This window comes from Amia ocellicauda, chromosome 5 (genome assembly GCF_036373705.1).
Source record: "Amia ocellicauda isolate fAmiCal2 chromosome 5, fAmiCal2.hap1, whole genome shotgun sequence".
Lineage (NCBI taxonomy): Eukaryota > Metazoa > Chordata > Actinopteri > Amiiformes > Amiidae > Amia > Amia ocellicauda.
The window spans coordinates 44,535,891-44,562,730 of record NC_089854.1 but is presented as its reverse complement, the minus strand read 5'-3'; the positions used below and the strand labels follow the sequence as shown (position 1 = coordinate 44,562,730).

Here is a 26,840-nt window from a genome sequence, read left to right as displayed (position 1 = left end):
CAGGACTGGACATGCATGTGGACATTGCCAGGCGTTATGAGCAGTTTTGCCACTGCAACCTCTTCTCTTGCAGCCATTTTGGCTCATAATGCCGGGCTTGAGGAGCAGCCTGCTCAGATAAACAAGACAAACTGACTGCTGGGAAAATAATTGCATATTTCACACGGCAGTCACATATGTGTGCATTTTTATGTGCACTACCTGTATATACACGGATAAACACAGTAATCAAAGGGAAAATTATATTTCCTTCCGTTCCTTGACTGGCAATGCGATAGACGCCGGTTTTACGTCATCAAGCGGGGTCCTTGTCGAGAAGGTCCTCACAGAGATGCACATGCTGTTTACATGTGAATCGGGTTGTACAAATTCGAGATTTATTTTTACTGTCAGTGTAGGGTACCAACAGAAGGGGTTTTTGTTGGGTTTGTGGTTCAAAATTGACCACATATACCTTAATTTAAGGATTCAATAATAAATAATAAACTATGAGTTGTCAGATCACTTGTGTTGGATGGGTAAGCCGAGGAGCTGCAAAGGAAAGTCCTGATAAGGTGAGTGTACTTTAGTATAATCTATTGATATAGCCTATCAAATAACTTTTACCGACTTAATAATAATAGTAATATATGTCTTTATGCATAACATTGAAATAATGTCTAAATCTAAATATTATTTACATTATTAATAATAATAATTAGATGTACATTATTATTTGGCCATTTATTTATTTCGTTATTAATTATAACGTAAAGAGCGTTGTATAGTACTTAGTCTATGTCCTTTTGCGTTGTTCGTGAATCGAGCTAATCTAAATATATATATTTTATTTTTGTATGTGTATTGTTACAATTTACAGGTTGAATTGAGCAAGGAAGAATTGCAACGTCTGGTCAACGAAGCAAAGGAGCAACTGCGGTAAATTATTAATTCTACGTAATATTAACGATTCAAGAAAACAAAATAAACATGGCTTAAGGTTTGATGTGATTAAAATAGTTTTCCCATAAGACACGTAATGACTTAGAGATGTGTTGTGTAAAAAGAATGAATCAAGCGAATCCACACTGTACGGAAGCGTATTGCTGCCACACGAAATAATAATAATAATAATGATATATATATATATATATATATATATATATATATATATATATCATCACGTAATTACGTGATAGGGAATTGTCACATAATAACAGACTGAACTAGAATACCGGAGACAAAACAATGATGTCAGACGTTAGAGATTGTGTACGAAATGACTAGGTTGGGATTTAGCCCCAGGGAAATGTTACAGTGTTTGGCTGATGTACACCATGTCATAATAAACATTAGGACACTCAGGTGTATCCGAAACAACGATTATTTTGCAAAATGTTTATCTTAAATTAAGCAACACGTACATTTATTGTGCAAAGGTTGACATTTTAATTTAAGTTTTTCAACAAAGCTGTTTTATAAACGAAATCCCATAATACTGCAATTTCACTATGGTAAAATACTGATTATACTAGACATTTCAAGCAATGGAGGTCATATTTTCAGAAGTTCAGCATGTGCATAGGCATGTTTTGTGCGTGTGTCTATACACTCACCTAAAGGATTATTAGGAACACCTGTTCAATTTCTCATTAATGCAATTATCTAACCAACCAATCACATGGCAGTTGCTTCAATGCATTTAGGGGTGTGGTCCTGGTCAAGACAATCTCCTGAACTCCAAACTGAATGTCTGAATGGGAAAGAAAGGTGATTTAAGCAATTTTGAGCGTGGCATGGTTGTTGGTGCCAGACGGGCCGGTCTGAGTATTTCACAATGTGCTCAGTTACTGGGATTTTGACGCACAACCATTTCTAGGGTTTACAAAGAATGGTGTGAAAAGGGAAAAACATCCAGTATGCGGCAGTCCTGTGGGCGAAAATGCCTTGTTGATGCTAGAGGTCAGAGGAGAATGGGCCGACTGATTCAAGCTGATAGAAGAGCAACTTTGACTGAAATAACCACTCGTTACAACCGAGGTATGCAGCAAAGCATTTGTGAAGCCACAACACGTACAACCTTGAGGCGGATGGGCTACAACAGCAGAAGACCCCACCGGGTACCACTCATCTCCACTACAAATAGGAAAAAGAGGCTACAATTTGCACAAGCTCACCAAAATTGGACAGTTGAAGACTGGAAAAATGTTGCCTGGTCTGATGAGTCTCGATTTCTGTTGAGACATTCAGATGGTAGAGTCAGAATTTGGTGTAAACAGAATGAGAGCATGGATCCATCATGCCTTGTTACCACTGTGCAGGCTGGTGGTGGTGGTGTAATGGTGTGGGGGATGTTTTCTTGGCACACTTTAGGCCCCTTAGTGCCAATTGGGCATCGTTTAAATGCCACGGCCTACCTGAGCATTGTTTCTGACCATGTCCATCCCTTTATGACCACCATGTACCCATCCTCTGATGGCTACTTCCAGCAGGATAATGCACCATGTCACAAAGGTCGAATCATTTCAAATTGGTTTCTTGAACATGACAAGGAGTTCACTGTACTTAACTGGCCCCCACAGTCACCAGATCTCAACCCAATAGAGCATCTTTGGGATGTGGTGGAACGGGAGCTTCGTGCCCTGGATGTGCATCCCACAAATCTCCATCAACTGCAAGATGCTATCCTATCAATATGGGCCAACATTTCTAAAGAATGCTTTCAGCACCTTGTTGAATCAATGCCACGTAGAATTAAGGCAGTTCTGAAGGCGAAAGGGGGTCAAACACAGTATTAGTATGGTGTTCCTAATAATCCTTTAGGTGAGTGTATATGTTTGTTTTACTCAAGATAATAATAATGTGTGAATGTTACAAATAAGCTTGGGGAGTCATATATACTGCGTGTATGTATGTTTCCACCCAGGCTAAAACGATAGTCTGACGATATAAATACTGTGCATTTGTTCAGGATAATTCATATTGAGTAGTTTCTATTTTTGAGTTATTAGATTATTACTGTTGTCTCGATAGAATGTGAGATGTCCCAGATTCAATTTGATCGACATGCTCTGTTTGTCCATGATCACATACATATTCCTGATCTTCAAATAGTAATGTTTGTAGGAGCCAATTTATGTATTAATAAACATTTATAATAATGTTTTTTTTAACTTGTATTTCTGTATGTTGCATTGAGTATACATAATTCAGTTATTTTTCAAATGATAACTTGATCATTAATGTAATTGATAATTGGGTGAGAAAGGGGAAGGAGTGAAATAGTTCAGGAAATTGGATGGGGCGAGGGATAGATGGTGTATTGTTGGGTCACAGACTGGTTTTCAACTACCTTTACCTTGTTTTGAAGAAAATGTGTAAATAAAGATGATGTAAATAATATCTGTACGCATGGACTTTGATTAAAGCGAAACGGTGCGTTGCTATTTTCACAGATATTTTTAAGATTGATTGTGTTTGTGATTTAAAATGTCATTGGATAAGTATTGAGTTAGTAGCAACCTAAAGTAATTTCGTACAAAATCCTCAACGTCTGACATCATTGTTTTGTCTCCTGTATTCTAGTTCAGTCTGTTATTATGTGACAATTCCCTATCACGTAAAAACGTGATAATTCAGTAACACGTAAAAACGTCGTATTTATCACGTAATTACTTTTTTTTTTTTTTTTTTTTATCGTGTGGCAGCAATACGCTTCTGTAACACTGCAATCTAACGTTTATTTCACATTTTAGCTTAGAGATATTGGCAGGTGGGACTGACTTTCAGTTCTGGATTTATAACCAAAACCAGTGTTGGAAGGGTCACATAAAAATAACAACAGAATTTGATTTCAAAAGGTAAAACGATATGTAAATATCATATATAATGTACATTCAATTTTAACATCTGTTGAGCTGAGGTTTTTATAGAGGTTCATATAAAAGTCATGTAGACTCTTGCATTAATCGGAGCAGTGACAATTTATTTACTGTAGGTGAGAGTTTTATTATGTAATGTAACTATTTCCAAAAACAAAGGGGCAATTGTTTTTAGGAAAAATAACATCAATCACACTGAAGGCCACATAAAATGTGTTTCCTGCTAATTGCCTACCACCCAGCAATAATGAATACCGGGGGAAAATCCTGAATTACCTATAGCTAACTGATTTATTTTATTTTGTTTTTAAGTTCACATCACTTGTAGTTTTCTACTATTAGTACAAAACAAAGTTCTGCTTTTTGCATATAAATAAACCAGTCGGTACCCCCATATGATGAAAGTGGAGTCCACGGTAGCCTCCATTTATGCTTGTTTACACAACAGAGATTAATCATGCACTTCATATCAATTAAAACAATTTTCCAAAATTTTTGCGAAACAGTGGAGCGATCTAACTAGTTACACAATTCTTGATAGTTTAAACCAATTAAATCATGATGTTTTCACTTTAACATGATAAATACTTAATCAAGCTTTTTGATCAGACATTCTCTAGTAGTAGACTGTTTAAAAAATACTTTATATAGGGCCTAGACAAGGCTAGTATTTCACCACCTCCAGTAAACATGTAGGCCTACATGTTTGTTGTCAATTAAAATGCAATATAGATTAATATTAAAATATGTAAAATCTTGTAAAATGTGGGTATAAACTGGATGTAACAAACTCCAAGAAGTATTAACCACTGATAAAGGTTCATTTAGTTACATCTGGGATTTAAGCATCTTTGTTATATCCAGATTTTGCTGTAGTAGGATCAATATATTTATTTATGACCTTTTAAAACCAACCAAATTTAGTAAATGAATAGCCAATTAAAAGTATTAAAAATTAGTTCAACCAATAGGCTTTAGGTCTATTATTTCGGACAAACCTCCACGCAGATATTAAGCTCTATATTGCCTTTAGGCCTTTGGTGGCTTGTCATCTCTAAATACATACAATTTTAAATATACAAACAAAAATGGTCTTTAGGTTTGACAACAGGTAATTAACATTACTTTTTACTAAGATAAAGAGCCATGTTTCCAGATTTTCAAAAGTTCATGTAGAGGATCCCCTGAGCTGTCACAATTGGCACACAGCAGTATATGCATTATACCTAGATATCGGTCTGTTTTTACAGAGGCTGCTTAGGTTTGTTATCAATAATTCACTGATATCTCTACATTCAAACGTATATTAACCAATCATTTCTGAAAAACATATTAAAACCGAGATCATACCTGTAACTGTTGACCGCTTATAGTCTGTGATTTTGACAGCACCATCACCATCACCCACACTCTCCACCCATATTTATCTCCCAAACTCATGCCCCCCACTGTTCGAATTACTAGATATGCAGCACCAGACATTCAGCCCTGAACAACGCTGAACTCTGTCTTGAAATCTCCTTTGTGTCAGTGCTCTGTGCGTACACTACCACTGCCGTGAATTTGGAAGTTTAGCAGGACTACTAAGTAGTGACACCAAGCAGTACAACAAGCCCTTCATTGTCCTCAGGGAGGAAGGAGAAGATGCCGAAGATGAAGATGATGAGGGGATGGTGAGCGGCCCGGAGCTGAGTGACGAGGCGGAAGCGCCTCAAGAGCCTGTTGAAGACGATGAAAACGAGAGCGGCCGAGAGGCGGTGGACGAGCTGGCGGAGTACGGCCTGGACAAATATGACGAGGACGACACAGGTGAACCAAGTTTTTTTTTGTGTGTGTGAATTAATGACTTCAAAATTACGTTGGGAAGTTTGTGCTGCCCAACATAAGTTTCTTTTTTCATTTATTTCCAGATGCAACAAACCTAGGAGACAGCCTGGCAGGGCTCACTGTATACTGCAGTAATGAAGAAGACCCTTATATCACTATTAAGGACACTGTAAGTATAATTAATCCTCTTAACTTGGTTCTATAGGTCCAAGAAAATAAGATGATTAGCAAATCGGCCATATCCCATTATCCAGCTTTTCAGCATTATTCAGTTAGGGTTTCCAGATGTAGTGGCTTGTACTTGTTTATCTCAATTGGCAATATAGTTGTATGTGTCTAGCTTGAAACTTTGGTGTTGACTAGTATTAAGGCTGTTTGGGCCTTAAAATGGGGGTATTACTAATGTAATACAGTGGGTTATAGTGAATTGTATAAGAACATAAGAAAGTTTACAAACGAGAGGAGGCCATTTGACCCATCGTGCTCGTTTGTTGTCCATTAACAACTAAGTGATTCAGGGATCCTATCCAGTCTATTTTAAAATGTTCCCAAATTTCCGGCTTCAACCACATCGCTGGGGAGTTTGTTCCACATTGTGACAACTCTCTGTGTGAAGAAGTGTCACCTGTTTTCTGCCTTGTATGCCTTGAAGCCCAATTTCCATTTGTGTCCCCGGGTCCGTGTGTCCCTATTGATCTGGAAAAACTCCTCTGGTTTGATGTGGTCGATGCCTTTTATGATTTTGAAGACTTGAATCAAGTCCCCACGTAGTCTCTTCTGTTCCAGGGTGAAAAGCTTCAGTTCCCTCAGTCTCTCAGTAGGACATTCCCTTCAGACCTGGAATAAGTCTGGTTGCTCTCCTCTGAACTGCCTCTAGAGCAGCTATGACGTACCGTGTCACATTGTTTAGTAAATTATTATATAGTGTGCATTATTTCATTATTAAAGGCTCAGTGTTGACATCCTTGTAGACCCCATCTACATTCTTCCCACCTGTTGCTGGGACATGGCTGGTTAGTCAAATACGGGAGTTGTAAGGATTTCATGTTTTTCTATTCTTTCTTGCAGGATCAGTATGAAAGGGAAGATTTTCAAATTAAACCAAATGACAATCTCGTTCTTGCTGGCAGGGCAGAGAAGGAATGTTGTAATCTGGAGATACATGGTGAGTGTGTATTAGTTTGTTTGTGCCTAATAGTACAGACTTAGTGAAGAATATTACTGATTTCCTTTTATATAATTAACACCATCATTACCTAGGTACACTTTGTAAATTGGGTAAGCTATCATAACTCTTTAAGTATGATATTTATTTTTGCTCTTGTGCCAGAACTGCTTCCAGAAAACAGTTTTTCTGTGTTATGTCAAGAGTTCCATCATTGTTAGAACTTAAGTAATGGGGAAGATTGAAGCTAAAACTCATACAGGACTTGTATTGAATATTGGTTCAAAATAATCTGAAATGTAGAGTATTATTTTTACACACTGGAAAACGACATGCTTAAACTGAATATTGTAGAACTGCAAATGACACATTTCCTGTTGTGTATGCCTACAGTGTACAATTCTGAAGAGAACTCCTTTTACATACACCATGACATTCTCCTGCCTGCCTATCCTTTGTGTATTGAATGGCTGAACTTTGACCCCAACCCCGATGAAAGACAAGGTAAAAAAAAAAGTTATTCACTGTTGTCATTATCCAGACATTTTTGGTAATGTTAAATGTTTTGAGGAAAAGGTTAACTTTTTTTTAGGCAGCAGGTTGTAGTAATGATTAGGGCTCTTGACCCCTGTGCAGAAGGTCCTGGGTTCAATTTCAGGTGGGGGATACTGCTGATGTACCCTTGAGCACAAAAATGTTGATATAATAATGGGATACAATTCTAACAATTTTAATATGCCCTGCATAAGGGTGTCTTCTAAGAAAATAAATAACTTTGTATCAAATGTCATGCAAAATCAATACTTAAAAGATATGTTTAGATAGATGTTTAGATTTGTGTTAACTCCAACTCATAGATCTAGAAATACTTCTCTGACTGTTTCAGAGTTAAAAAAATAAATAAATCTTAATTTCAACACCTGCTTTTGAGAAATCCTTATTAATTGGATTCCCCCCCAAAAAAACTAGCATATGTTGTTTTCCTCCTGTTTTATTTGAAGTGAAGAAACAGACTTCAGAGGAACTAAAGCAATCGAAGACTGTGCTCTGTTTGACATTTTTGATTGACGTCTTGCAGGAAATTATGCTGCAGTTGGCAACATGACTCCTGTGATCGATATCTGGGACCTGGATGTGGTAGACTGCTTAGAGCCAGTGTTCTCGCTGGGCAGCAAGAAGCTAGCCAAGAAGAAAAAGAAAAGCAAAAAGGTACGTATTTAAATATATACAGTAGAGGTCGACCGATAGTGAACTAAATAATGGTATAAAATATAATAAACAAATAGATTAATTCAAAATAAATGACAAGATAACAGTCCAAATTCTGGAACATTTTATTAAAAAATTGTGAGTTATGAAGAGTTAATTAATTGGAAAGTTTTTTTTTTTTTTAATTACAGCATTAATTAAACATTACCCTTTTTAGATAAGTGCTGAAAATAAACTACAAATAATGAAATTCCAATAATAGCCCACTTTGGGTACTTTACTTACTTTCAGATATAATTGCTAGTTGTAGAATGTGTAGAAAGCTGTGGGTGCCTGAGAGCCAACACTGAGCTGTGGTCAGCTGTGGCCTGTGGGCAGAGCTACTTGCTCACCTGACTGACCTGCCTTTCACACAGGCTCAGGCATGCGCGGATGTGTTACTTCTATTTATAGATTTTCTAGGCTGCTGTTTTTACAACAGGGTTAGAAAGGAAACGTTAGAAAATAATTTTGGAATCATATTAGTGCATTACCATGTACACAAACGCCCAATGTTTGTAATCCACACACTTTATTTACACAAATATGATTCAAAATAAATATAAACGAACAGGTTCATAAACAGAAATACGAATCTGCAAATTCCTCGGTAGAAATTAGAAAAGATCCAAATGTAATGCCCTGATGTATATGCGCATGCATATGTACAATAAACAATATTTTTTGACACAGCAATTATTATTCTTCACTTCTAAACTACTTAGGGGACATAAATAATATTTATTGTACTTCCTGATCAAATAAATGATATAATACCCTTGGGGACAGAGTATTTAATCAGTAGAAAAAATAACCCAGTGGGTACATTTTGCTGTCTGAAAGCCCTAAAACGTCTGCGGGTGCGGGTTTTCGGGATATTTTATTTAGTTTGATTGACTGTCACAACAACTTTTATTGGCAACTTGTATGCGTACCTCTTCTTTCAGCCGAAATTGTTAACCGAGCATCAATTTGAAGTTCCAGCCAAGAAGTGTCTGCATGCTGAGCCAAGTCACATGTGACAATAAACTCCATGAGGGAGTCAGTGATGGTTTTAATTTCACCAATAGAGGCTGTGTTTGTCCCCTATAACAAGGATATTAATGTGTAGACCCCAAAAAACTATCAGCCATTATCAGCGCTCGTTTTAGCTGATTGCGGATAGTTTCAAAAAGTTGTTATCGGGCCCAATTAACCGCCCCCACCGATAAATCGGTTGACCTCTAATATACAGGCAGCATATCAAGGTACCTGCAGGGAAACAAGGTTAGCTACATGCTCATAAGGGTTATTGTTATTGCTCTTTTCTCTTTTTATTTCTATTTTGTTGAAGATCTTCCGAAGTTATTAACATGCAGTTAATCAGGAACAATTTTTTGCATACATCTGCAATACTTGTCCTTGGCTTACTTGTCATTGGCTTACTCTTTCAGTTCACTGTGCCCCATGCTCTGGGCTTTACCTGAAATGTTGCTCTTGCAGAAAGCAGCTGCAGCCGCCGCGGAGGCAGTCGAGGGCCATGCCGATGCAGTGCTGGACCTTTCCTGGAACAAACTGGTTCGGTCAGTTTCCCCGCCTGACTTTTCCACATCCCGTTAAACACGTGTACATTCCAAATGAAAGTTCACTGATTTGTCATAATGGTAAAATTCAGTTGTGTTCAGTTGCTAAGGGCAAAGGACTCTGGGAAGCAGTAGATACTGTATGTTTTGCGGATGTATCCTGCTGTACGTCTTTCTGGTGGAAGGGCATATTTAACGTGCCCTCTGCTTGGCTGATGTGGTGTAGCAAGTAGGCAACCCAGTACAAAGGACTGACGCAACTGCCACGATGTAAGCTGGTCTGAACCTTTTAAGATTGCAGTAGTGTATATGTTTACAATATGGCCTTCAGGGTCGAGATTCAATTTGCTATTCTCTCCACTTGCAGTCTGAAAGCTTACAGAAAACCTGACTGGGACAGACTAAGCTAAAATCTTTAAATGTTTTGCTTCAATCTTATGACCCAGGGTGATTTTTCTTTTCTTTCTAAAAACTATTGCTGTTGCTATGTGGTTCATGTTTTTAAAAGCCCAAATGGGTAATTCTCAGGCTAACAGTGCTCTGGAGTCTTATTCGATTGATGGGGAATAGAGAACATTACCCAGTGTGCTGGATATCTTACCATAGTGAACAAATGGGCAAGTAAAACTATTTTGCAATGGATTGTTTGATGGTGGGTTACAGCAGTTCTTGCTCTTTTCCACCTGAAGTTTTTCACATGCATTCTGTTAGTTGCACTGAGATGTAAATGTCACAGGAAAGTGATTGAATGGCATTATTATTACTATTTTTATTTGTTTTAAAATATTTGTCCTTTAGAAATGTGTTGGCCAGTGCATCTGCTGATAACACCATAATACTGTGGGACCTGGGGCAGGGCAAGCCAGCGACTACTCTGACAAGACACACAGACAAGGTATGCAGGCATGATACATTCATCAAATTTCTTTGTAATTTCTGAGGCTGCCATTTATCTATCTGTCTATCTATCTATTGTATTACTTCTACTTTTGACTTTTCAGGTGTCTCTTGAACTTAGATGATTACATTTGTTTATTTATGTTTGCCTGTGATGGTATAATTGTACAAGTTAGCAGCAGAGTAATTTAAGTAATTTGACTATATGTGGGATCGATGACCTGTGATGTTATGTATTGGAGTCTAGCTTACCTAACCTGTGTGATATTGTGTGCCACAGCTTAGAACAAAGAGAACAGATTGACATTATCAAAATCTGATAAGAAGCTGAAAAGGACTTGGCCACAATCACTTTCATAATTGGCACTGAATTCAGGAATTTCAAAATCTATGACAGAAATCCAGTGTAGGCACATTTAGATTAAAAGCCTGGTTGACACTAAGGTGGGTGTAGTTGTGGACTCATTAGCAGGCTACAGTGGGAGTCCAAGTGAAAGGTGTTTTATTTTTTATACTAGCCTAGACTGTTTCCTCGGCTCTGAACAGTTTTTCTTAAATAGAAGAAAACATGGCTGGTAAATAAGCTGCCAGCTTCTCATATCGAGTTTGCTAAAGAGGCTGTGTAACTTTACATGCAAAATGTCCTCCAGGCTGCCAGCATTGAGTTATGAAATACAATGCTCAAAAAAGGGAACAGTTAAATCGTACATTGGATCTCGATGAATTACGTAACAACAGTCAATGGAAAGCAAAATCACCAACCGATTGAGGGCTGAATTCAAACTCGCACCGAAAATCAAAGTAAACAATTGAAATCACAGGCTGTTCCAACTTGCATGATTTTCATCACAACAACTCATAATGTGACTCAGTAGTGTGTATGGCACCCATGTGCCTGTATGCACTCCCAACAATGTCTAGGCATGCTCCTGATGAGACAGCGGATGGTGTCCTGGGGGATCTCCTCAGTGAGCTCCTGAACAGTCTGTGGTGCTACTTGGCAGCGTCAGATGCACCGATACATAACGTCCCAAACGTTCTCAATTGGATTTAAGTCTGGGGAACGTGAGGGCCAGTCAATGGCAATGCCTTCATCATCCAGGAACTGCCTACACACTCTGGCCACATGAGGCCGGGCATTGTCCTGCACCAGGAGGAACCCAGGGCCCACCGCACCAGCGTAAGGTCTGTCGATAGGTCTGAGGATTTCATCCCGGTACCTAACAGCAGTCAGGGTACCGTTGGCTAGCACGTGGAGGTCTGTGCGACCCTCCAAGGATATGTCTCCCCAGACCATCACTGACCCACTGCTAAACCGGTCATGCTGGATGATGTTGCAGGCAGCATAACGTTCACCACGGCGTCGCCCGACTCTTTCACGTCTGTCATATGTGCTCTGTGTGAACCTGCTCTCATCTGAGAAGAGAACGGGGCGCCAATGGCGGACCTGCCAATTCTGGTGTTCTCTGGTGAATGCCAATCGAGCTGCACGGTGCTGGGCTGTGAGCACAGGTCCCATTAGAGGACATCAGGCCCTCATGCCACCCTCATGGAGTCTGTTTCTGACAGTTTGGTCAGAAACATGCACACCAGTAGCCCGCTGGAGGTCATTTTGTAAGGCTCTGGCAATGCTCCTCCTGTTCTTCCTTGCACAAAGGAGCAGATACTGATCCTGCTGCTGGGTTGATGCCCTTCTAAGGCCCTGTCCAGCTCTCCTCGCGTAACGGCCCGTCTCTTGGTATCTCCTCCATGCTCTTGAGACTGTACTGGGAGACACAGCAAACCTTTTTGCGACGGCATGTATGGATGTGCCATCCTGCAGGAGCTGGCCTACCTGTGCAACCTGAATGGGCTGCAGGTACCCCCTCATGCTACCAGTAGTGACAAGGACACTAGCAAAACACAAAACTAGAGGAGAATCAGTCAGGAAGGATAAGGAGAGGGCAATTGTCTGTGGCCACCACCTGCAAAACCATTACATTTTTGGGGTGTTGTCTTGCTGTTGCCTTTCCAGTGCACCTGTTGTCACTTAAATTTGCACCAAAACAGGTGACATTGATTCACAATCACTTAGACTTCCTAACTGGACAGATTTATTTCCCTGAAGTTTGGTGTTATACTGTGATGATTACGTGTTCCCTTTATTTTTTTTTAGCAGTGTAGTTGGATTAATTTGTTCCAAACTGGAATCATATTTTCTATTTAAAATACAATAATAGTCACTGCTGTAGCATACAGTGCACGTCTGTTTTTTTCTTTGTTTTTGTATGTTATTAAAACCAGAAAATGAACAATGACCATAGAATTTGTATTTTTTGAAAGGCGTTTTTGACACAGTAATAAAGTACAATGGTTACATTCCAGCCTTATTATTCTTGTACTTAATTTACTGTCTTAAGTTATATATAACCATTCTTTACATTTGTATCTCATTCATACTTTAGCGTTCATATGCTCTCCCATTCGTTTACATTGTAAGCATGGAATGGGTCTTCAACATTATTAAAATTGCTATAGTCATAGTCTATAATCTCTACCCCACACCCTGTTTTCTTGACCTGACTATTCACCTATAAAGTATTGACTTATGACAATCTGATCTATATATTATGTGAATTCTAAAAATTCTAAAATTATCTGAAACCATCTGAATTTAGACTATTTTTGTTGCAGATGCATATACTCAACATTCAAACTTCCAAATGACATACTGAATATAGTTGGTCTTTGTGAATGCTTTTTTATGCTTTATAAGTATATCAAAATGGAGGGTTTGTTGTTATCAGATTTGTCATCTTAAACAAAATTGAACCAAAGGGCATTTATGAAGGCTTGGTATATAAAATGTATATTCCATTGATTTTATATTACATATTTTGCCATTCATTGTGTACACAATAATGCATTGTGTATAAGTCATGCCAGAATATATATACACTGAGAGAGAGAGCAGTGGTCCTTTGTCCTGGAGATCCCAGATTCTTCAGTCAGTTTGTGGAGATCCTGCTAAACTTGACTAATTAAGCCCATGAGTAATTGATAACTGGGTTGGAATGAATTTATTTAGCTCTCCAGGACCAGGGTTAGAGAACTCATGTATGGAGACAGATTGAGAGTCAGATATACATATTATTTGCAAGGAAGAAAAAAAAAAAGTTTATATCTTGGAGAAACAAACAAACAAACAAAAAAATCTGCATAATTACTCTTGTTGCGAAAGGAAAACGTCCCTAAAATTGAGTCCTGGTCAGATGCTCATGTGTGCTGAGCTCAGGGTAGACTAGGAACCCTGTGAAGGTGATGTACCTGCCCTGATTGCTGTAGACGGCAAATCGCTCATGCTGCTGACTGTATAACCACACCGTATCGCCTTCCTGAAGAGCCAGCATCAGGCTCTGCGTCTGCATCTCCCTGTGCATAGAGTCGTCCTCGTCGAAGATCATAGCCTGAACATCACCAGCGTTCTTCATGAGCTTCACAGATAGGGCCTTCAGAGGGTGTTTTCCCACGGTGAAGGTGAAGAAGTAGGCACCAGGGTAGCGGCAGGTGAAGTGGCCCGAGGTCTTGTTGAAGTTTCGCCCGAGATTGACGTACTCCACGTCAAAGCTAAGCGCTCTCTTCTCCTCCCTGCCCGAGTCCCCCGCTCCCATGAGAGGGTGACTCCTAGCCACTGAGAAAGCCGAGCGAGGCAGCTGCTGCTCCTGCCCCCCTGCCCACGTCCTTGATGGCACAGTGTTCTTGGAATCTGCTGCCCCCTGGGATTGGCATGCTGGGTGATATGGAACAGGGGATTGGGGACCCACATAGTTGTTTATTAAGGTCGGGTCTGGGTAGACTAGGTAGCCGGTGAAGGTAGTGTAGGGCCCTATGTTGCTATACAAGGCATACTTGGGGTTGTCATGCAGCAGGAGCCAGATGGTGTCCGAGGGCTGCAGGCTGAGCATGATGCTCTGGCTCTGCACTTTGCGGTTCTTGTGCCGGTGCTCGTCGTACACAATGGCCTGCACCTCCCGCCCGTTCTTTATCAGCATGACCGACAGCAACTTCTTGGGATATTTCCCCACAGTGAAGGAGAAGTAGTAGACGCCGGGCACTCGGCAGCGAAACCTCCCCGTGTCCGGGTTGAAGTCGCCCCCGATGTTGACCAGCAGCTTCTCGAAGGTCACTGCCATGTGCTGGCCACCCACCATGCTGCTCGTCCGTGCGGCGGAGAAAGCTGAACGGTGTCGCAGCCCCGGATCAGTCTGTAGGGCCAGGCACAGGGCCTCGTGGAGCAGGAGGCAAGTCAGAGGAGCCACGTGCCACACAATGCTTTTTAAAGCCATTGCACCTGCGAAAAACAAAATGGCAGAAGGAAGACAATGTTGATAGTGGAATTCTCTACACTCACCTTTGAGATCGGTGAAAGAAACTTGCCAACCTGTGATTTAGCTTTTGTGGTCCTTGCTGTTGGGGATGGTTTTGTAAGATCTTGTGATCTGTATTATTGTTTATCTGACTGAAGCTTGTAGTAACATGCATTCAATGACTGAATTGTGTTATAAATAATTGGGGAACTAAAATAAGAAAAGGTTGTATAGAATTTTTAATTGTTAAGATTTTTTAAAGAAAAAAACATTTATAATACAGCAATTATGAATTATTAGCCTGGGAGACCTTGCCACCAGTATGTTGGGGCCAGTTACCAGTATGATATTTGTATGAGGGACCAGTACGAACAGTACATATGGGCTTAGGAAGTCCGGTTTTAATGCTGTCAGAACGAATCCTGCTCATCAAAAGCAACAACTGAGTGGAAGCAACAGCTGGTATTGTCCCTTCATTCTGTGCACTGAGAGAATGCATTGGATTAAACACTGGTTCAACTGTTCCTGTGTCCTAGAACAATGGCACATTTTAGAGTGGGGGGGCTCATCTCGGACCTAGCCTTTAAGCAGAGACTCCCAGCCAGTGTAATTTGTAGCTGAAAGATCACACATGGGAGTGCGAGGGATGCTTCCCAGGATGCCTCTGCCCTTCTACATAGCAATTATGCAGCTATGCCTTATGTTCTATCCTAGCAACAAATGTTGAAGTTCAAGGGCATTTTCCCACCACACATGTAGCCCTTGGAGTCTGGGCTCTGTAGTTTATTATTTAAAAGTTTTCAAATCTGTTTTTCCAGTACTAGTGATTATGAAGATGAGGCAGCTTTGTTATACTTAGAGTGACAAAATGTAATCTACTGGCCTGTGGTATAGGTTTAAAGGTATAGGTTTACCCACCCACATTATGTAGCCTAATTTCAGTGCCCCTTAACAGGAAACAAATGTGCTACTTAGACCATTCACTTAAGAAATATATTGTGGCTAAGGACATTTTACTCATAAGGGAAATTAGTGTTTTTTTAACAGCTTTGGTCTTACAAATAACAGTGTATTTTTTCAACTAGGAGAATTGTTCATCCTCTGCTCTGTGGGTGTGTAATAAGTGTATCATTCCCCATTCTAGTGTGAAATCCAAAGCTGTGTATAAGCAAGTATTATCAGTTCAAATCATGAATTGTTCGACATGAGAGAGTTTACAGTAGATCCCCACGCTATAATGAATTGGGAAGACCTTCTACTACTTGCCTGACCTTCAATATTGAATTCAATTTTTGATCTGCTGGGTAAATTCTCAAAATCCCCCCAACACAATCTCCATTCACAGTGCTGTTCTAATTTCCTCTAATCTAAATTAGTTGGTAACATCCTGTCATTATTGTTTCGCTCTAAAATATGTTACTCATAACCTGGAACTGTCGGTCTCTAATGAACAGTACCTTACTCAACTCAAGGGAAATCTTAACTTGTCCAAACATAATGCAGAATTCTCTGTTAATTAGAGACCGTATTGCCCAACCTTGTCATTTTCTTCTTATTCCTGCTATTGTATTTGTTTTTCTGTAAAAGATTCAGCCTGAAAACTAAAGAATACTTTAAGTAAAATATCCATACAGACATGCTAATGTTTTATTATTTGCCTAAGCAGTAGTATATTCATTTTAATTGAAAGGTTGAACTAAAGACATTTCTGACTGACAACAGTGTTTATGTTGTTAAGACTATGAGATTGCTTGCTGGCTGATATATTGCGTTTGGGCCATGAGAAATCTCAAAGTGCTAATTCAAGTTACTGTCAATAGATTACCTTGTTTATATTAAATTATTCTTAACTCATATTGTTTACCATAACATTTTGGTATACTTTAAAAGAAAAATGTCAGTCAACTAAATGTATATGAATTAAGTAAAAAATTAGATTGCTGAACTTAATCATGATTCTTTTTGAACTCCTGAAGTTTTTGCTGAACTGACCATATACTGCTTTCCTATTTAGATTTTCACTTTTTATAAAAGGACAAGTGTCATTTTGCTGTAAAAGTTTACTCCCTTCTTAAAATGTCATGTCTAATAGTACTAACATTCCTGAGCATTAATAGATAAAATATATATATTTCATTACTAGAGTGATTATATCACTTTTACATTTGCCCACTTTTTAATAGTTCCATAGGGGTGGAATGGCATCCCCTTCTTTGTAACCTTTGTTATAATATTTGCTTTTTGAAATCAAAACATTCAGGGCCTGATTTTACAATGTTGCCATTACATTTTGCCATTTTCTTCAAATGAATATTATTATTGGCAACTTTTGGCAGCTATTTTGATTAAGACACTAAACCGCATGTAACAGTAACTGTAATAAACAGGCAGCTACATACTGCCCTTACTGACATGTTAATCCTTAACCAACCTTGAAAAATCAGGCCCTTGGACTCTCTTTTAATAAATGAATCTCAAGCTTGAGTAACCCAAGCCTGGTCTGGACCTCCATTATTTGGCAATCAGTCAACGTGCTAAATTCCTACCTGCTGGTATATAGCGTAGCACTGTAGATGCCGTGTCGCCCCTTCTCTGCCGAAACCTCTGCTCAGATTAGTGTGACAGCGTGACGGCTCTCTCCTCTCTCACCCCAAAAGCCAGAACCACAACTTGCGTGCTCTGCAAGTGTCGAGCTTCATTAGCTTGTGCTGATATGACTGGTTGTCCCTGGGAAGAACAACAGGGAGGAGCTCTGAAATTATCATCTCCATGGGTCCCTGTCCTTTTAACCCCTTCCAAGGGCCTACCCGTTATTGGCCATGGTCTCTGTAATGACCACCGGCAGCGACTCCAGGAGCAGGGAGGTGGTTTGCTGTCAATCTCTTGGGATCCAGGTGTTTCTAGGAGTTCAACTTGTCTACAGACTGGGTGTAAAACTGATTAGTGCCTTCTTGTGTGTCACCAGTACGTTCAATGCTATAAGGAAGACTAAAGAGGTTTTGTGGAAAGAATAATCTGCTTAATTTGTTGAAGGTCTTCTCATTTTCACTTTAACATGCTGAAATGTATTATGATTGCAATAATTGTTTTTCTTCTGTGGAATACAAGATGCCTGACTTAATGGTGGCAGGAGAAGGAATTTCTCAGAAATCGGTTCAACATGTTTTTTGTATTGTTTTTTCCAGCAACTGAAAGATTTAATTTGGTTATGTTCTGATGATTAATTTGAACTGGCAAATGTGTTCTATACAATGTGTTCAGTTTAGACATGCCTGCATCTTGTGAGGAGATTAAGTGTTTACTTCGGACTATATCATGCTTGCAAACGCATGAAACTAAGGTAGAACACCTTAGGCCTTATCAATTTGTGGTGACGGGGTGACTTTAAATCTCTTAGTGTTTTGGAGTGTAAGGGTGAAGGGTGTAGGGTGTAATTCAGTTCTAAATGGTTTCAGTATGGGTTGTCTGTGTTATGATATGATATCAGTATGTTTTCATTGGGATGTGCAGCTATTGTACAAGTCAAATTACTTCTCAGGCGGCTAAGAGTCCATATCGCTGCTGCTGAATGGAGTCATGAACGTGGGGTGCCAATGATGTCTGCTTAAAATGTCTCTCCAGATCTGCATAGATCTTACAGCATCTTTACTTTATTATGATTATCCGTTTTGGTTACCAACTACGCATTTCTAAAGGTTAATATCTTGAAGGAAACTGTTCTCATTCCAGGTTCAGACTCTCAAATTCCATCCATTTGAAGCTCAGACCTTGATTTCTGGATCATTTGATAAGTGAGTACCACTACCTTTTAATAAACTTGACGGTAACAGGTAATACAGCACGTACAAAAGCCCAGTGGGTAATTTCTTCCCTTCTCTTCCAGACAATATGACACTCATACTTTAATGCACTTTCTAGCTTGTACTTTTCTATTATGCTCTGAATTTTATCTGTACTTATTCTTGCATTGAAAATTGCCTTATTGTAACTACTTCTCTGCTGTTGGTAATTACATCTGCTTTGACCCCACTGCATGGGGCTTTTTCTTTTACACTTATTGTAATTTGTTCTGTGAAATGTGCATATTTTATGATAACTGTAAGTCTCCTTTAGTAAGGATGTCTGTTAAGAAATAGTTGAATTAATTCTACCAGTTTGCATAGTTTGAGTCCAACTGGAAACTCTCAAACCTATTCAGAAGTTGAAGAAAAGCTTTGTAATGTGTCACACACACACACTTTGACAGCTCCTCAACTTCTGGTGAGGTTTCTGCAGATACATATTCTCACCTTCTTATCATGCTTTCAGATCAGCAGTCCTGTACGACTGTCGCAGTCCTAAAGATAGCCACCGAACATGGAGGTTTAGTGGTGAGGTTGAACGAGTCACATGGGACCATTTCTCCCCGTACAACTTTTTGGTAACCTTTACTCATTTTCAACTCTCTCCCTGACCTGATGAACCTTTTACTGATTAAGCAGTTAGTAACTAGAAAGTGTGTTCCCAGATGGTGCCCCATATGTGTTATGCATTAAGAATTACATGTATGACTTATCCAGTTAGGAAATGCACTTTAAGAAAACTCCTATATACTATTTTGATATATTTGTTTTCATGTTTGGAAATCTTTCCTTGAAGCCTGGCCCTTGTTAAATTGCTATTGCAGACCAGCACCGAAGATGGCTTTGTTTACTGTTTGGACGCCCGCTCAGATAAACCTGTGTTTACTATCAAAGCTCACGATGGGGAAGTATCTGGTAAGAGAGGATTTCTAACTTCATGAGCAATAATGCAACCTGTCCTTGGATTTAACTATAAGTTTCTGTTGGCAAAACATAATTGACTGACTCATACAACACAGTGTTCCACCAAAGTAATTTCATCATAATAAAATATGAAATATATGTTTGTAGAGACAAGCCCTTCATATGTTTAATTTCAACACAACACAGTGCATTGTACCTTGATCTCATGCAGTTAGAAGTGTCAATATGTCACGTGTGTACAATTTGCGTTTTTGTTTTTGGGGGGCAGGTTTGGACCTGAGCAGTCAAATAAAGGGCTGTCTTGTAACCAGCTCTGCAGACAAACACGTGAAGATCTGGGATATCCTTGGAAACAAACCCAGTCTCATCCACTCCAGAGACATGAAAATGGTAAGTAAAAATGACCTTAATCAAAACAACATGGTGTCACAGTGAGGAATATCTGTAGATTCTTATGTTTAGTTATTGAATGTATATATATGATATAGCATCTCAGGCATGCACATCGTACCATTTAAAAAAAAAAATATAATATATTTGTCAATTTAACTTTTCTTTTCTTTGACAGGGGGTATTGTTCTGTTCATCCTGTTGTCCTGACTTGCCATTCGTGTATGCTTTTGGTGGACAAAGGGAAGGACTACGAGTCTGGGATATAAGTGATGTTGCAGCAGGTACTGTTGTCTCAGCCTTGGCCGATTCAGATTATTTAAGCACGCTATACAGTTTCACACGCCTAATGTTGTCTTTGTCCTGAAGAAATATTACATACAAATATTCTGAGAGGGGTGGAAGACACCTAAAGAATGTGTAACATTTCAAATTATGATTGTCTGGGAAGGGGGTGGAATAGATGCAAATGGCCTGCACTTCATTTATTGGTGTTTATAATGATTTTATTATTTTTTATTTTATTTGATTTCCTTTACAGTCAACACAACCTTTGGTAACCGGGAGAAGTTGGTTGTAAACACCCTTCCAGAGACAGCGGGGCCCAGCAGCAGCGGGACAGCCATGGAGTCATAGTTGAAGCCAGTCCAATGGAACCAAAAACTTCAGTAAAGTTAGCAGAAAGACCGTGGAGCTAGAAGACTGCAATCGGCTGCCTGTGGTGGTCTATGGCAGGGGTCTGCACTACAGCCCTGGTCCTGGAGAGCTGTAGTCCTGTAGATTATTACTAGAAACTTAAAATGATCAATACGTAGAGATCCAAATAAAATGTGTATTTGTACTATTTAAGCAAACAAGTTGTGCCAATTAAGCAATTTGGAATTCGGACCACTTTCTCTTCAGGACCAGATTGCCAGAGCTTTAATTTATGATACTAGTTTGTGGTCTACACCAGTGAAACAAAACTTCACTGGACACAGCTGTGAAATGTAACTGGTTGGAAACGTTTCCTTATTTTTTCCTCTCTCTCCTCTCTAATTTCATGTTCACTATTGCTGTATGTAGTTGCATTTTGAACATTTAAATGACCATAGTTGGCTTACAAAGAAAAAAGGAAAACAAGAAACTAGGAAAGGGAAGGGTTGATTTATTTTACTACTATAAATATGGTATTATTCCTAAATGTTACAAAGAAACCTTTTATAGCAAAAGGCCACATTCAACAGAATAAACTGATCATAAAATCATATCACCACTGTCTGTATTTTGTTTGTTTTGTTTTATAGAAAATGCACTTAGATAAATAGATAAAGCCATTGGAGAACAATTTAAGAGACCCAATCATAAAGGCGATGTACACAACACTGGTAAAGCCAGGTCATGATATCTAAGTACTTGTCATGGGGTTTGAGAAGAGTATATCTGTACCTGCATATTAGCCTATGGAGCCATTCTTTAACAAACAATACATTGGCTTGTTACATGATTTCATTGAAGAAACATCTAAGATTTTATTTTCACATTCTGAAGGCACATTGGGAAGAATCGTACCTAGGAGGAGAAATGTGCCTCAATTCCGCTGATTTGTACGGGCTACATTATATATGGCATTTGTGATTTTGAAGACATTTGAAATGTATTCATACAATAAAAATAAATGCAGAATAGTGTCTGACATTCCACTTTATGTGAGCTCCGTGTCATGACAGTTGGTCTTCATGAAAAAGTGTGTTCAATAATTATTGGGGGGAAAAGAAGTTGTAATTATTTGATGTATAGTAATCTTTAAAATTGCATTTTATAAGAGCATTCCATTGAAATCAAAACTATGACAAAAAACATAGGGAGCAACAGAGAATCTTTCTCTGTCGATAAGATGATAATTTTCGTGCATGAAAAAGCAGGCGGAGGTGTCTGTCCAGTAATACTGCTGTGCTCTGTTAAAGGTCTCCAGGCTGTAATAGTCAGCAATTTCCTAACTTACACTGTTGAAAACCATCTTCATAGTGGCTCTGGAAGAAAGACGTTTTTTCTTCTTGACCCAGGCAACCAGAGCTGATCGGACCATCTCTGGCAGGTAAAAGGTAGAAAGTCGTCATTTTGTCATCTTTGCTTTTTTTCCTCAATAGGTGGCAGACAGTACTGAGAAACATCCAACAATAAATCATGCCTGGCATACAAAACGATGCTCATAGGTATGTCATTTGTGGACCAGTTTAGTTTACAATTAGTGGAGCAAATGGCATTAACTGAGCTTCGCCCTTGTTTTAATGGCAGCATTCAATTGAACATCTGTTTAGTCCAAGTTTCAGTGATTGTGAATCTACAAATGACACATTTCAATGTATTGTGTCATGATGTATTGTTCTACATTATGTCATAAGAGTGGTTTTTGTTTTTATTATTATTATGATGATGATGATGGTGTTTGTTCACTTTTTATTAAGGACTTGTTGATCTATGTATCCTGTATATAGCTACGAACTGCAATGATTGGATGCAATCTCATTGGCTACTGTAATGAATCATACCTTTCTCTGTGAATGTAGATTGATGTATGGTGTGGGAGACGGATGCAAGGGGGCTAGATTTATGCTAGAACCAGTACTATATTACTGTACCGTTTACATACAATTTCCAAATATTGTGCACATAATCAGTGGATACCAGTAAATCACGTGTTCATTCTTAATGAACTTCTCATTGTCTATAATAACACCTTTGTTAAACATTTTATTTTTGGGCATGAATCATTAAAAGACCCGGAATTCATGTGTAGGTTTTTGTTTCCTACACGGAGAGTTTTTGCAGTGGGTTCAGCTTCCGGTGCACAAAAAGCATGGCGACAGGACAAGCATTCAGGTTAACCTGTTTATCCACACGATTGCTGCGTTTTGCAAAACAAAACCGTTTTCAAGGTTGGTATTGACTAAAAACTGTTTAATTTATATATATATATATATATATATATATATATATAAGTAAAGGTTTAATATCTACCTCTACAAGAGCGCATAGGCATGCATTCTGTTTCAGATTTAAGAATGTCAAGTAGAGGTTCTGGTAGGACATTCTGATTTATTTTGTAATAACAAGACTTACAAACATGTCTATACGTATTGCTAGACTGCTTCCAGCTCTCACATGTAAGATTATAATTTCATTTTTAAAGCATGCGATAAACGTGGATTGTCGCTGCAAATCATGTTTAAGAATCAAACTTATTGAGTCCATCTTGGATGTGACAAGCGGCCCAGGATTCTGTTCACACTCCCGTTAAACGTAGCTTATGTTGATCTCTTTATAATGCTGTACAAAGGATTCCAGTGCAAGGGTTATCATCTGACAAGTCAAGGAAAGGGGCCTACAATCACAAGCTTTTTCGATCATTATCTCTAGTTTTTTTTTTTTTTAATCTGTATCGTTATTTTCTTCTTTAAAAGGCATCTCATGCAGCCAATAGTAGCTAAAACCTATTTGTCTTGACAACGGGTTGCAGTTGTCCAGTTAATAAAATAATTGCACCAATAAAGTAACGTAGGGCTTGATTAGAACTAGACTGTAGAAATTGTGACGCTCCTAATTGAACTAAATTGAAGATATGTATTTATGTGAAGTGACATTTTAGCAGAAGTATTTGTTTACTTTTTCTATTTGGTTTCACTTCACTGTGATTACTGTTCATAAGCATATTTTTTCTAATTAATCCAGTTTAAACTGTCTAAATGCAATCTCTCTCTCTCTCTCTCAGCTGGAAATGTGAAATGCGTTCATCCTAAATCTACATATACTGGTTCTTCAGATGACTATGCCTGGTACGTGTGCACCACGGGTCAAACTGTGCTCTGGGAGTTCCCTTCAGATATTCACTGAAAAGGTTACTAATGAGAGCATCTGCAGAGCTTAAAGATTCAACTGCAAACCTGACATTTAAGACCTTAAAAAAATCTAACCCATAGAAGATTAAACTCTACCTTTATCTTAAAGTTGAAAATGAGAAATATGTCCATTATATGGCTTTGAAGTTAGGTGGGGTGTCTAATTCTTCACTTGGGTTCTCCATTGTCAAAACCCTTATGATGTGTATTGGGCAGGGCTTGGTTTGTGCTTCAAGTTTTAATAAGGAGGGACATGGAGGAAAGACTTTCGAAGTAGGGACTTCAGTTGGTGCAGAATTGATACCAGAGTTGACTTCCAATTTGATTGTTTAAGAAGTGTTTTACCACACACAAAAACATGAAAATGAAACAAAAATACAACTGAAAATAATTAGGATTATTGTGGTGTTTTGTTCAGTTTTGGACTAGGGTTTAGGGTTAAAATTGGGGTTAGGTTTTGGGTTGGGTTAGGGTTAGCTTTCCAGTAATCTTCTGTTAATGTTAGAATTTAATTTGTATTTGGTGAACCATACCACATGCAGTGGGATTCAGGTCATTGTTAAGGCTAATAGTGGCATAGCTATTGCACTCATCGAATGCAGTGGTGTATAATTTAAAGTCCGTGGGGCACTGCAATGCAATATTTCTGTTTAGAATTATTAATCCCAACATTACTTGTGTAGTTGAGATGTAAGAATTTCCTTTATGGCTGCTGGTAAAGTATGAGATCGTATCAGGCCAAATCTATTGTAATTACTTAATAAATATTTAGTCTTCCTTGTTGTTTAAACACAAAGTCCTCAGATTTGTTCTGGATGTTTAATTTGTTGCACTGAAAGTACATTTTTTGTTTTTAACAGCAAAGTTGACCTTGCCTTGACATCTGATGGCAGAACCATTGTGTGTTACCACCCTGCTGTGGACATTCTGTATGAACTCACCCAGGTAAAGACTGGCAATTGGAAAAATGCTGTATCCGAGTTTCATAATAGAAGGTTTAAGGATATATTAAGGAATTTGTGGGTGGGGGTCTAAACCATTTCCTGTTTCCTTGCTGTACAATGATTCCATACCTCCTGTAGCAAAATAACTGTACACTGTACACATTTTGTAATTTCAAACCCAGCATGTCTGTCTTGCAGTCCATATATGACATATGGTAACTCAAAGATTTATATCAAACTGATATTTGGACGATAAACTATTTTTTTTATTGCACTTAAACATATTCAACGTTATTAAATTCTCCTTATTTTGATGTAGCCAATCCCCAGGCCAGACCCTTTAACCAACCCTGCAGAAACGCACGACCAGGTACTGAAGACCCAACTAAGTAAAGAAGTTCTACAGAACAAACCAGGGCCCACTATTGAAGAGCTGAGTAAAATGTTTTACACCACCAAACACCGCTGGTATCCAGTTGGACTGTAAGTAGAGAATTCCCTTTCACATGTTCTGTATAAGCTGAGCTCCCTTTGTTTTTTTTTTTTTTTATTGCTTTTTTTTGGGCAAGTTTTCCCACCTTCTAGACTGTCAAGGTTATATGGTGGCTATATTTTACAGAGGGCAATGTTTTCAGATGCAGGAGAAGATGAACAAGTTTACAAGTTGGATGATTGTGAACAAGGCAGCTGGCAGGATGAGATTCTGATAACATTAATGATACTCTGCTCTCTGAGGCCTTAAAACCCATTCTGTGAAATGATTGCCATCTGTTTTTTGCCCCCTCAGTGACCACAGGCGACGTAAGAAGACTGATACTCCAAAAGACAGATAATGTCTGAAATCACTGGTGCCCAGAGAATGACGACTTCACAGTGTGTAAAGCAGTTTGAAACACGTGATGGAAAATATGGATTTCTTAACTGCTCTTTTTTCTTGTATATTATATTTCAGCTGTGTTCTGGAATTACTTTACAACATGTGCTCATTTTGTGTCTATCCCAAATAAAAGTGGTAATTCCGAGTGAATCTGGTTCAACAGTGATTGAAACACCTTCCACACAAGAAAAGCATATTCAAAGTGGTTAGGACCCACTTAAGTATTGGTAACCAGTCCTAGTTATCGGAAGACAGTACAGCAGGGGTTAGTTGTCAATATCAATTTATCACCTTCGAAAGACTTGGAACAATTGTATTTTGATCAATTAAGCAGCAGGCACACTGTTCATTTCAATCATTAATAATTTGGAATGTAAAAACCTGACATGACAAAAAGAGCTGTTTCTTGCTTGAACTGAACAAATTACCCATTTCAATTAATAAAAAATAAAAAAAAGTTCGAAATTAATTCTAAATTGATGACCTCTAAAGCCCCCAGTAACCGGATCATCAACTCTAGCAGAAAATAATACAGTAGCTGTAACCGATATTTCTGTAGAATTCGTGTTATGTTTTTTTTTTAAAGCATTATTGCTTCTAGGTCATTGTCAAATGCTAGACATGTTCAAGTAAGGAGCTGGTAAATAAAAGGCTATGGAAATGTTAAGTACCTTTGTCTAAAATTGTCTACATTGTCTAAAAATATGGTATTTAAGGCCAGTAACTGAAATCACACATCTAAATGAGGATTCACAAAGTGTTGTAGATACAAGATTGATTATGAGATAGATAGTAAGTGTAATATTAATCTAAACTGCTTCAGTTGCATGCACCGTGATTCTAAAATGATAGGCTTAATACAAATATGGATTCTAAAATGTTTTAAAAACATCACCAAAAAAAAAAAAAAAACATTAGGAGGGAAGTAATTTAGTTGAATCGCTTTTTTAAGGGAATAAGATCCATTTAAATAAACCAAAACTCTTTAAAATTACCCATCCTGTTTAAAATTATATTCAATTTCATGTAATACATGTCATAGTAACCCTATTATTCAGTGCTGATAAAAGTGTATTAATT

The 26,840-nt window shown here is 38.4% G+C and overlaps 3 protein-coding genes across 3 annotated transcripts; 2 read left to right on the top strand and 1 right to left on the bottom strand.

Annotated features, from left to right (window-relative positions):
- The first annotated feature begins 310 nt into the window (after nt 1-310).
- Nucleotides 311-21,310, top strand: pwp1 (PWP1 homolog, endonuclein). Its single transcript, XM_066705398.1, has 15 exons — nt 311-554; nt 860-918; nt 5,491-5,669; nt 5,771-5,856; nt 6,756-6,852; nt 7,246-7,356; nt 7,931-8,061; nt 9,583-9,662; nt 10,461-10,557; nt 18,635-18,696; nt 19,214-19,325; nt 19,572-19,662; nt 19,940-20,061; nt 20,240-20,345; nt 20,603-21,310. The coding sequence occupies exons 1-15, from the start codon at nt 489-491 to the stop codon at nt 20,695-20,697; spliced, it is 1,494 nt and encodes a 497-aa protein (XP_066561495.1). The 5' UTR covers nt 311-488; the 3' UTR covers nt 20,698-21,310.
- Nucleotides 12,849-17,619, bottom strand: c1qtnf13 (C1q and TNF related 13). The gene is made up of 2 exons (XM_066705400.1): nt 17,452-17,619; nt 12,849-14,889 (listed from the first exon to the last, which is right to left on the bottom strand). Exon 2 carries the CDS (start codon nt 14,882-14,884, stop codon nt 13,790-13,792), a length of 1,095 nt encoding a protein of 364 aa, XP_066561497.1. The 5' UTR covers nt 14,885-14,889; nt 17,452-17,619; the 3' UTR covers nt 12,849-13,789.
- A 1,546-nt stretch (nt 21,311-22,856) lies between the features above and the next one.
- On the top strand, nt 22,857-25,910 carry mrpl42 (mitochondrial ribosomal protein L42). The gene is made up of 5 exons (XM_066705401.1): nt 22,857-22,979; nt 23,813-23,876; nt 24,800-24,884; nt 25,203-25,366; nt 25,671-25,910. Exons 1-5 carry the CDS (start codon nt 22,901-22,903, stop codon nt 25,714-25,716), a joined length of 438 nt encoding a protein of 145 aa, XP_066561498.1. The 5' UTR covers nt 22,857-22,900; the 3' UTR covers nt 25,717-25,910.
- Nucleotides 25,911-26,840: the final 930 nt, after the last annotated feature.

Excerpts from the sequence above, each read along its gene's own strand:
- pwp1 (XM_066705398.1), top strand. The coding sequence starts at position 489 with ATGAGTTGTCAGATCACTTGTGTTGGATGGGTAAGCCGAGGAGCTGCA. Across the intron at positions 5,857-6,755 it reads ATATCACTATTAAGGACACT|GATCAGTATGAAAGGGAAGA; the intron begins GTAAGTATAATT and ends TCTTTCTTGCAG. Across the intron at positions 19,326-19,571 it reads TCTCCCCGTACAACTTTTTG|ACCAGCACCGAAGATGGCTT; the intron begins GTAACCTTTACT and ends TTGCTATTGCAG.
- mrpl42 (XM_066705401.1), top strand. The coding sequence starts at position 22,901 with ATGGCGACAGGACAAGCATTCAGGTTAACCTGTTTATCCACACGATTG. Across the intron at positions 22,980-23,812 it reads AAAACAAAACCGTTTTCAAG|CTGGAAATGTGAAATGCGTT; the intron begins GTTGGTATTGAC and ends TCTCTCTCTCAG. Across the intron at positions 23,877-24,799 it reads TCTTCAGATGACTATGCCTG|CAAAGTTGACCTTGCCTTGA; the intron begins GTACGTGTGCAC and ends TGTTTTTAACAG.
- c1qtnf13 (XM_066705400.1), bottom strand. The coding sequence starts at position 14,884 with ATGGCTTTAAAAAGCATTGTGTGGCACGTGGCTCCTCTGACTTGCCTC.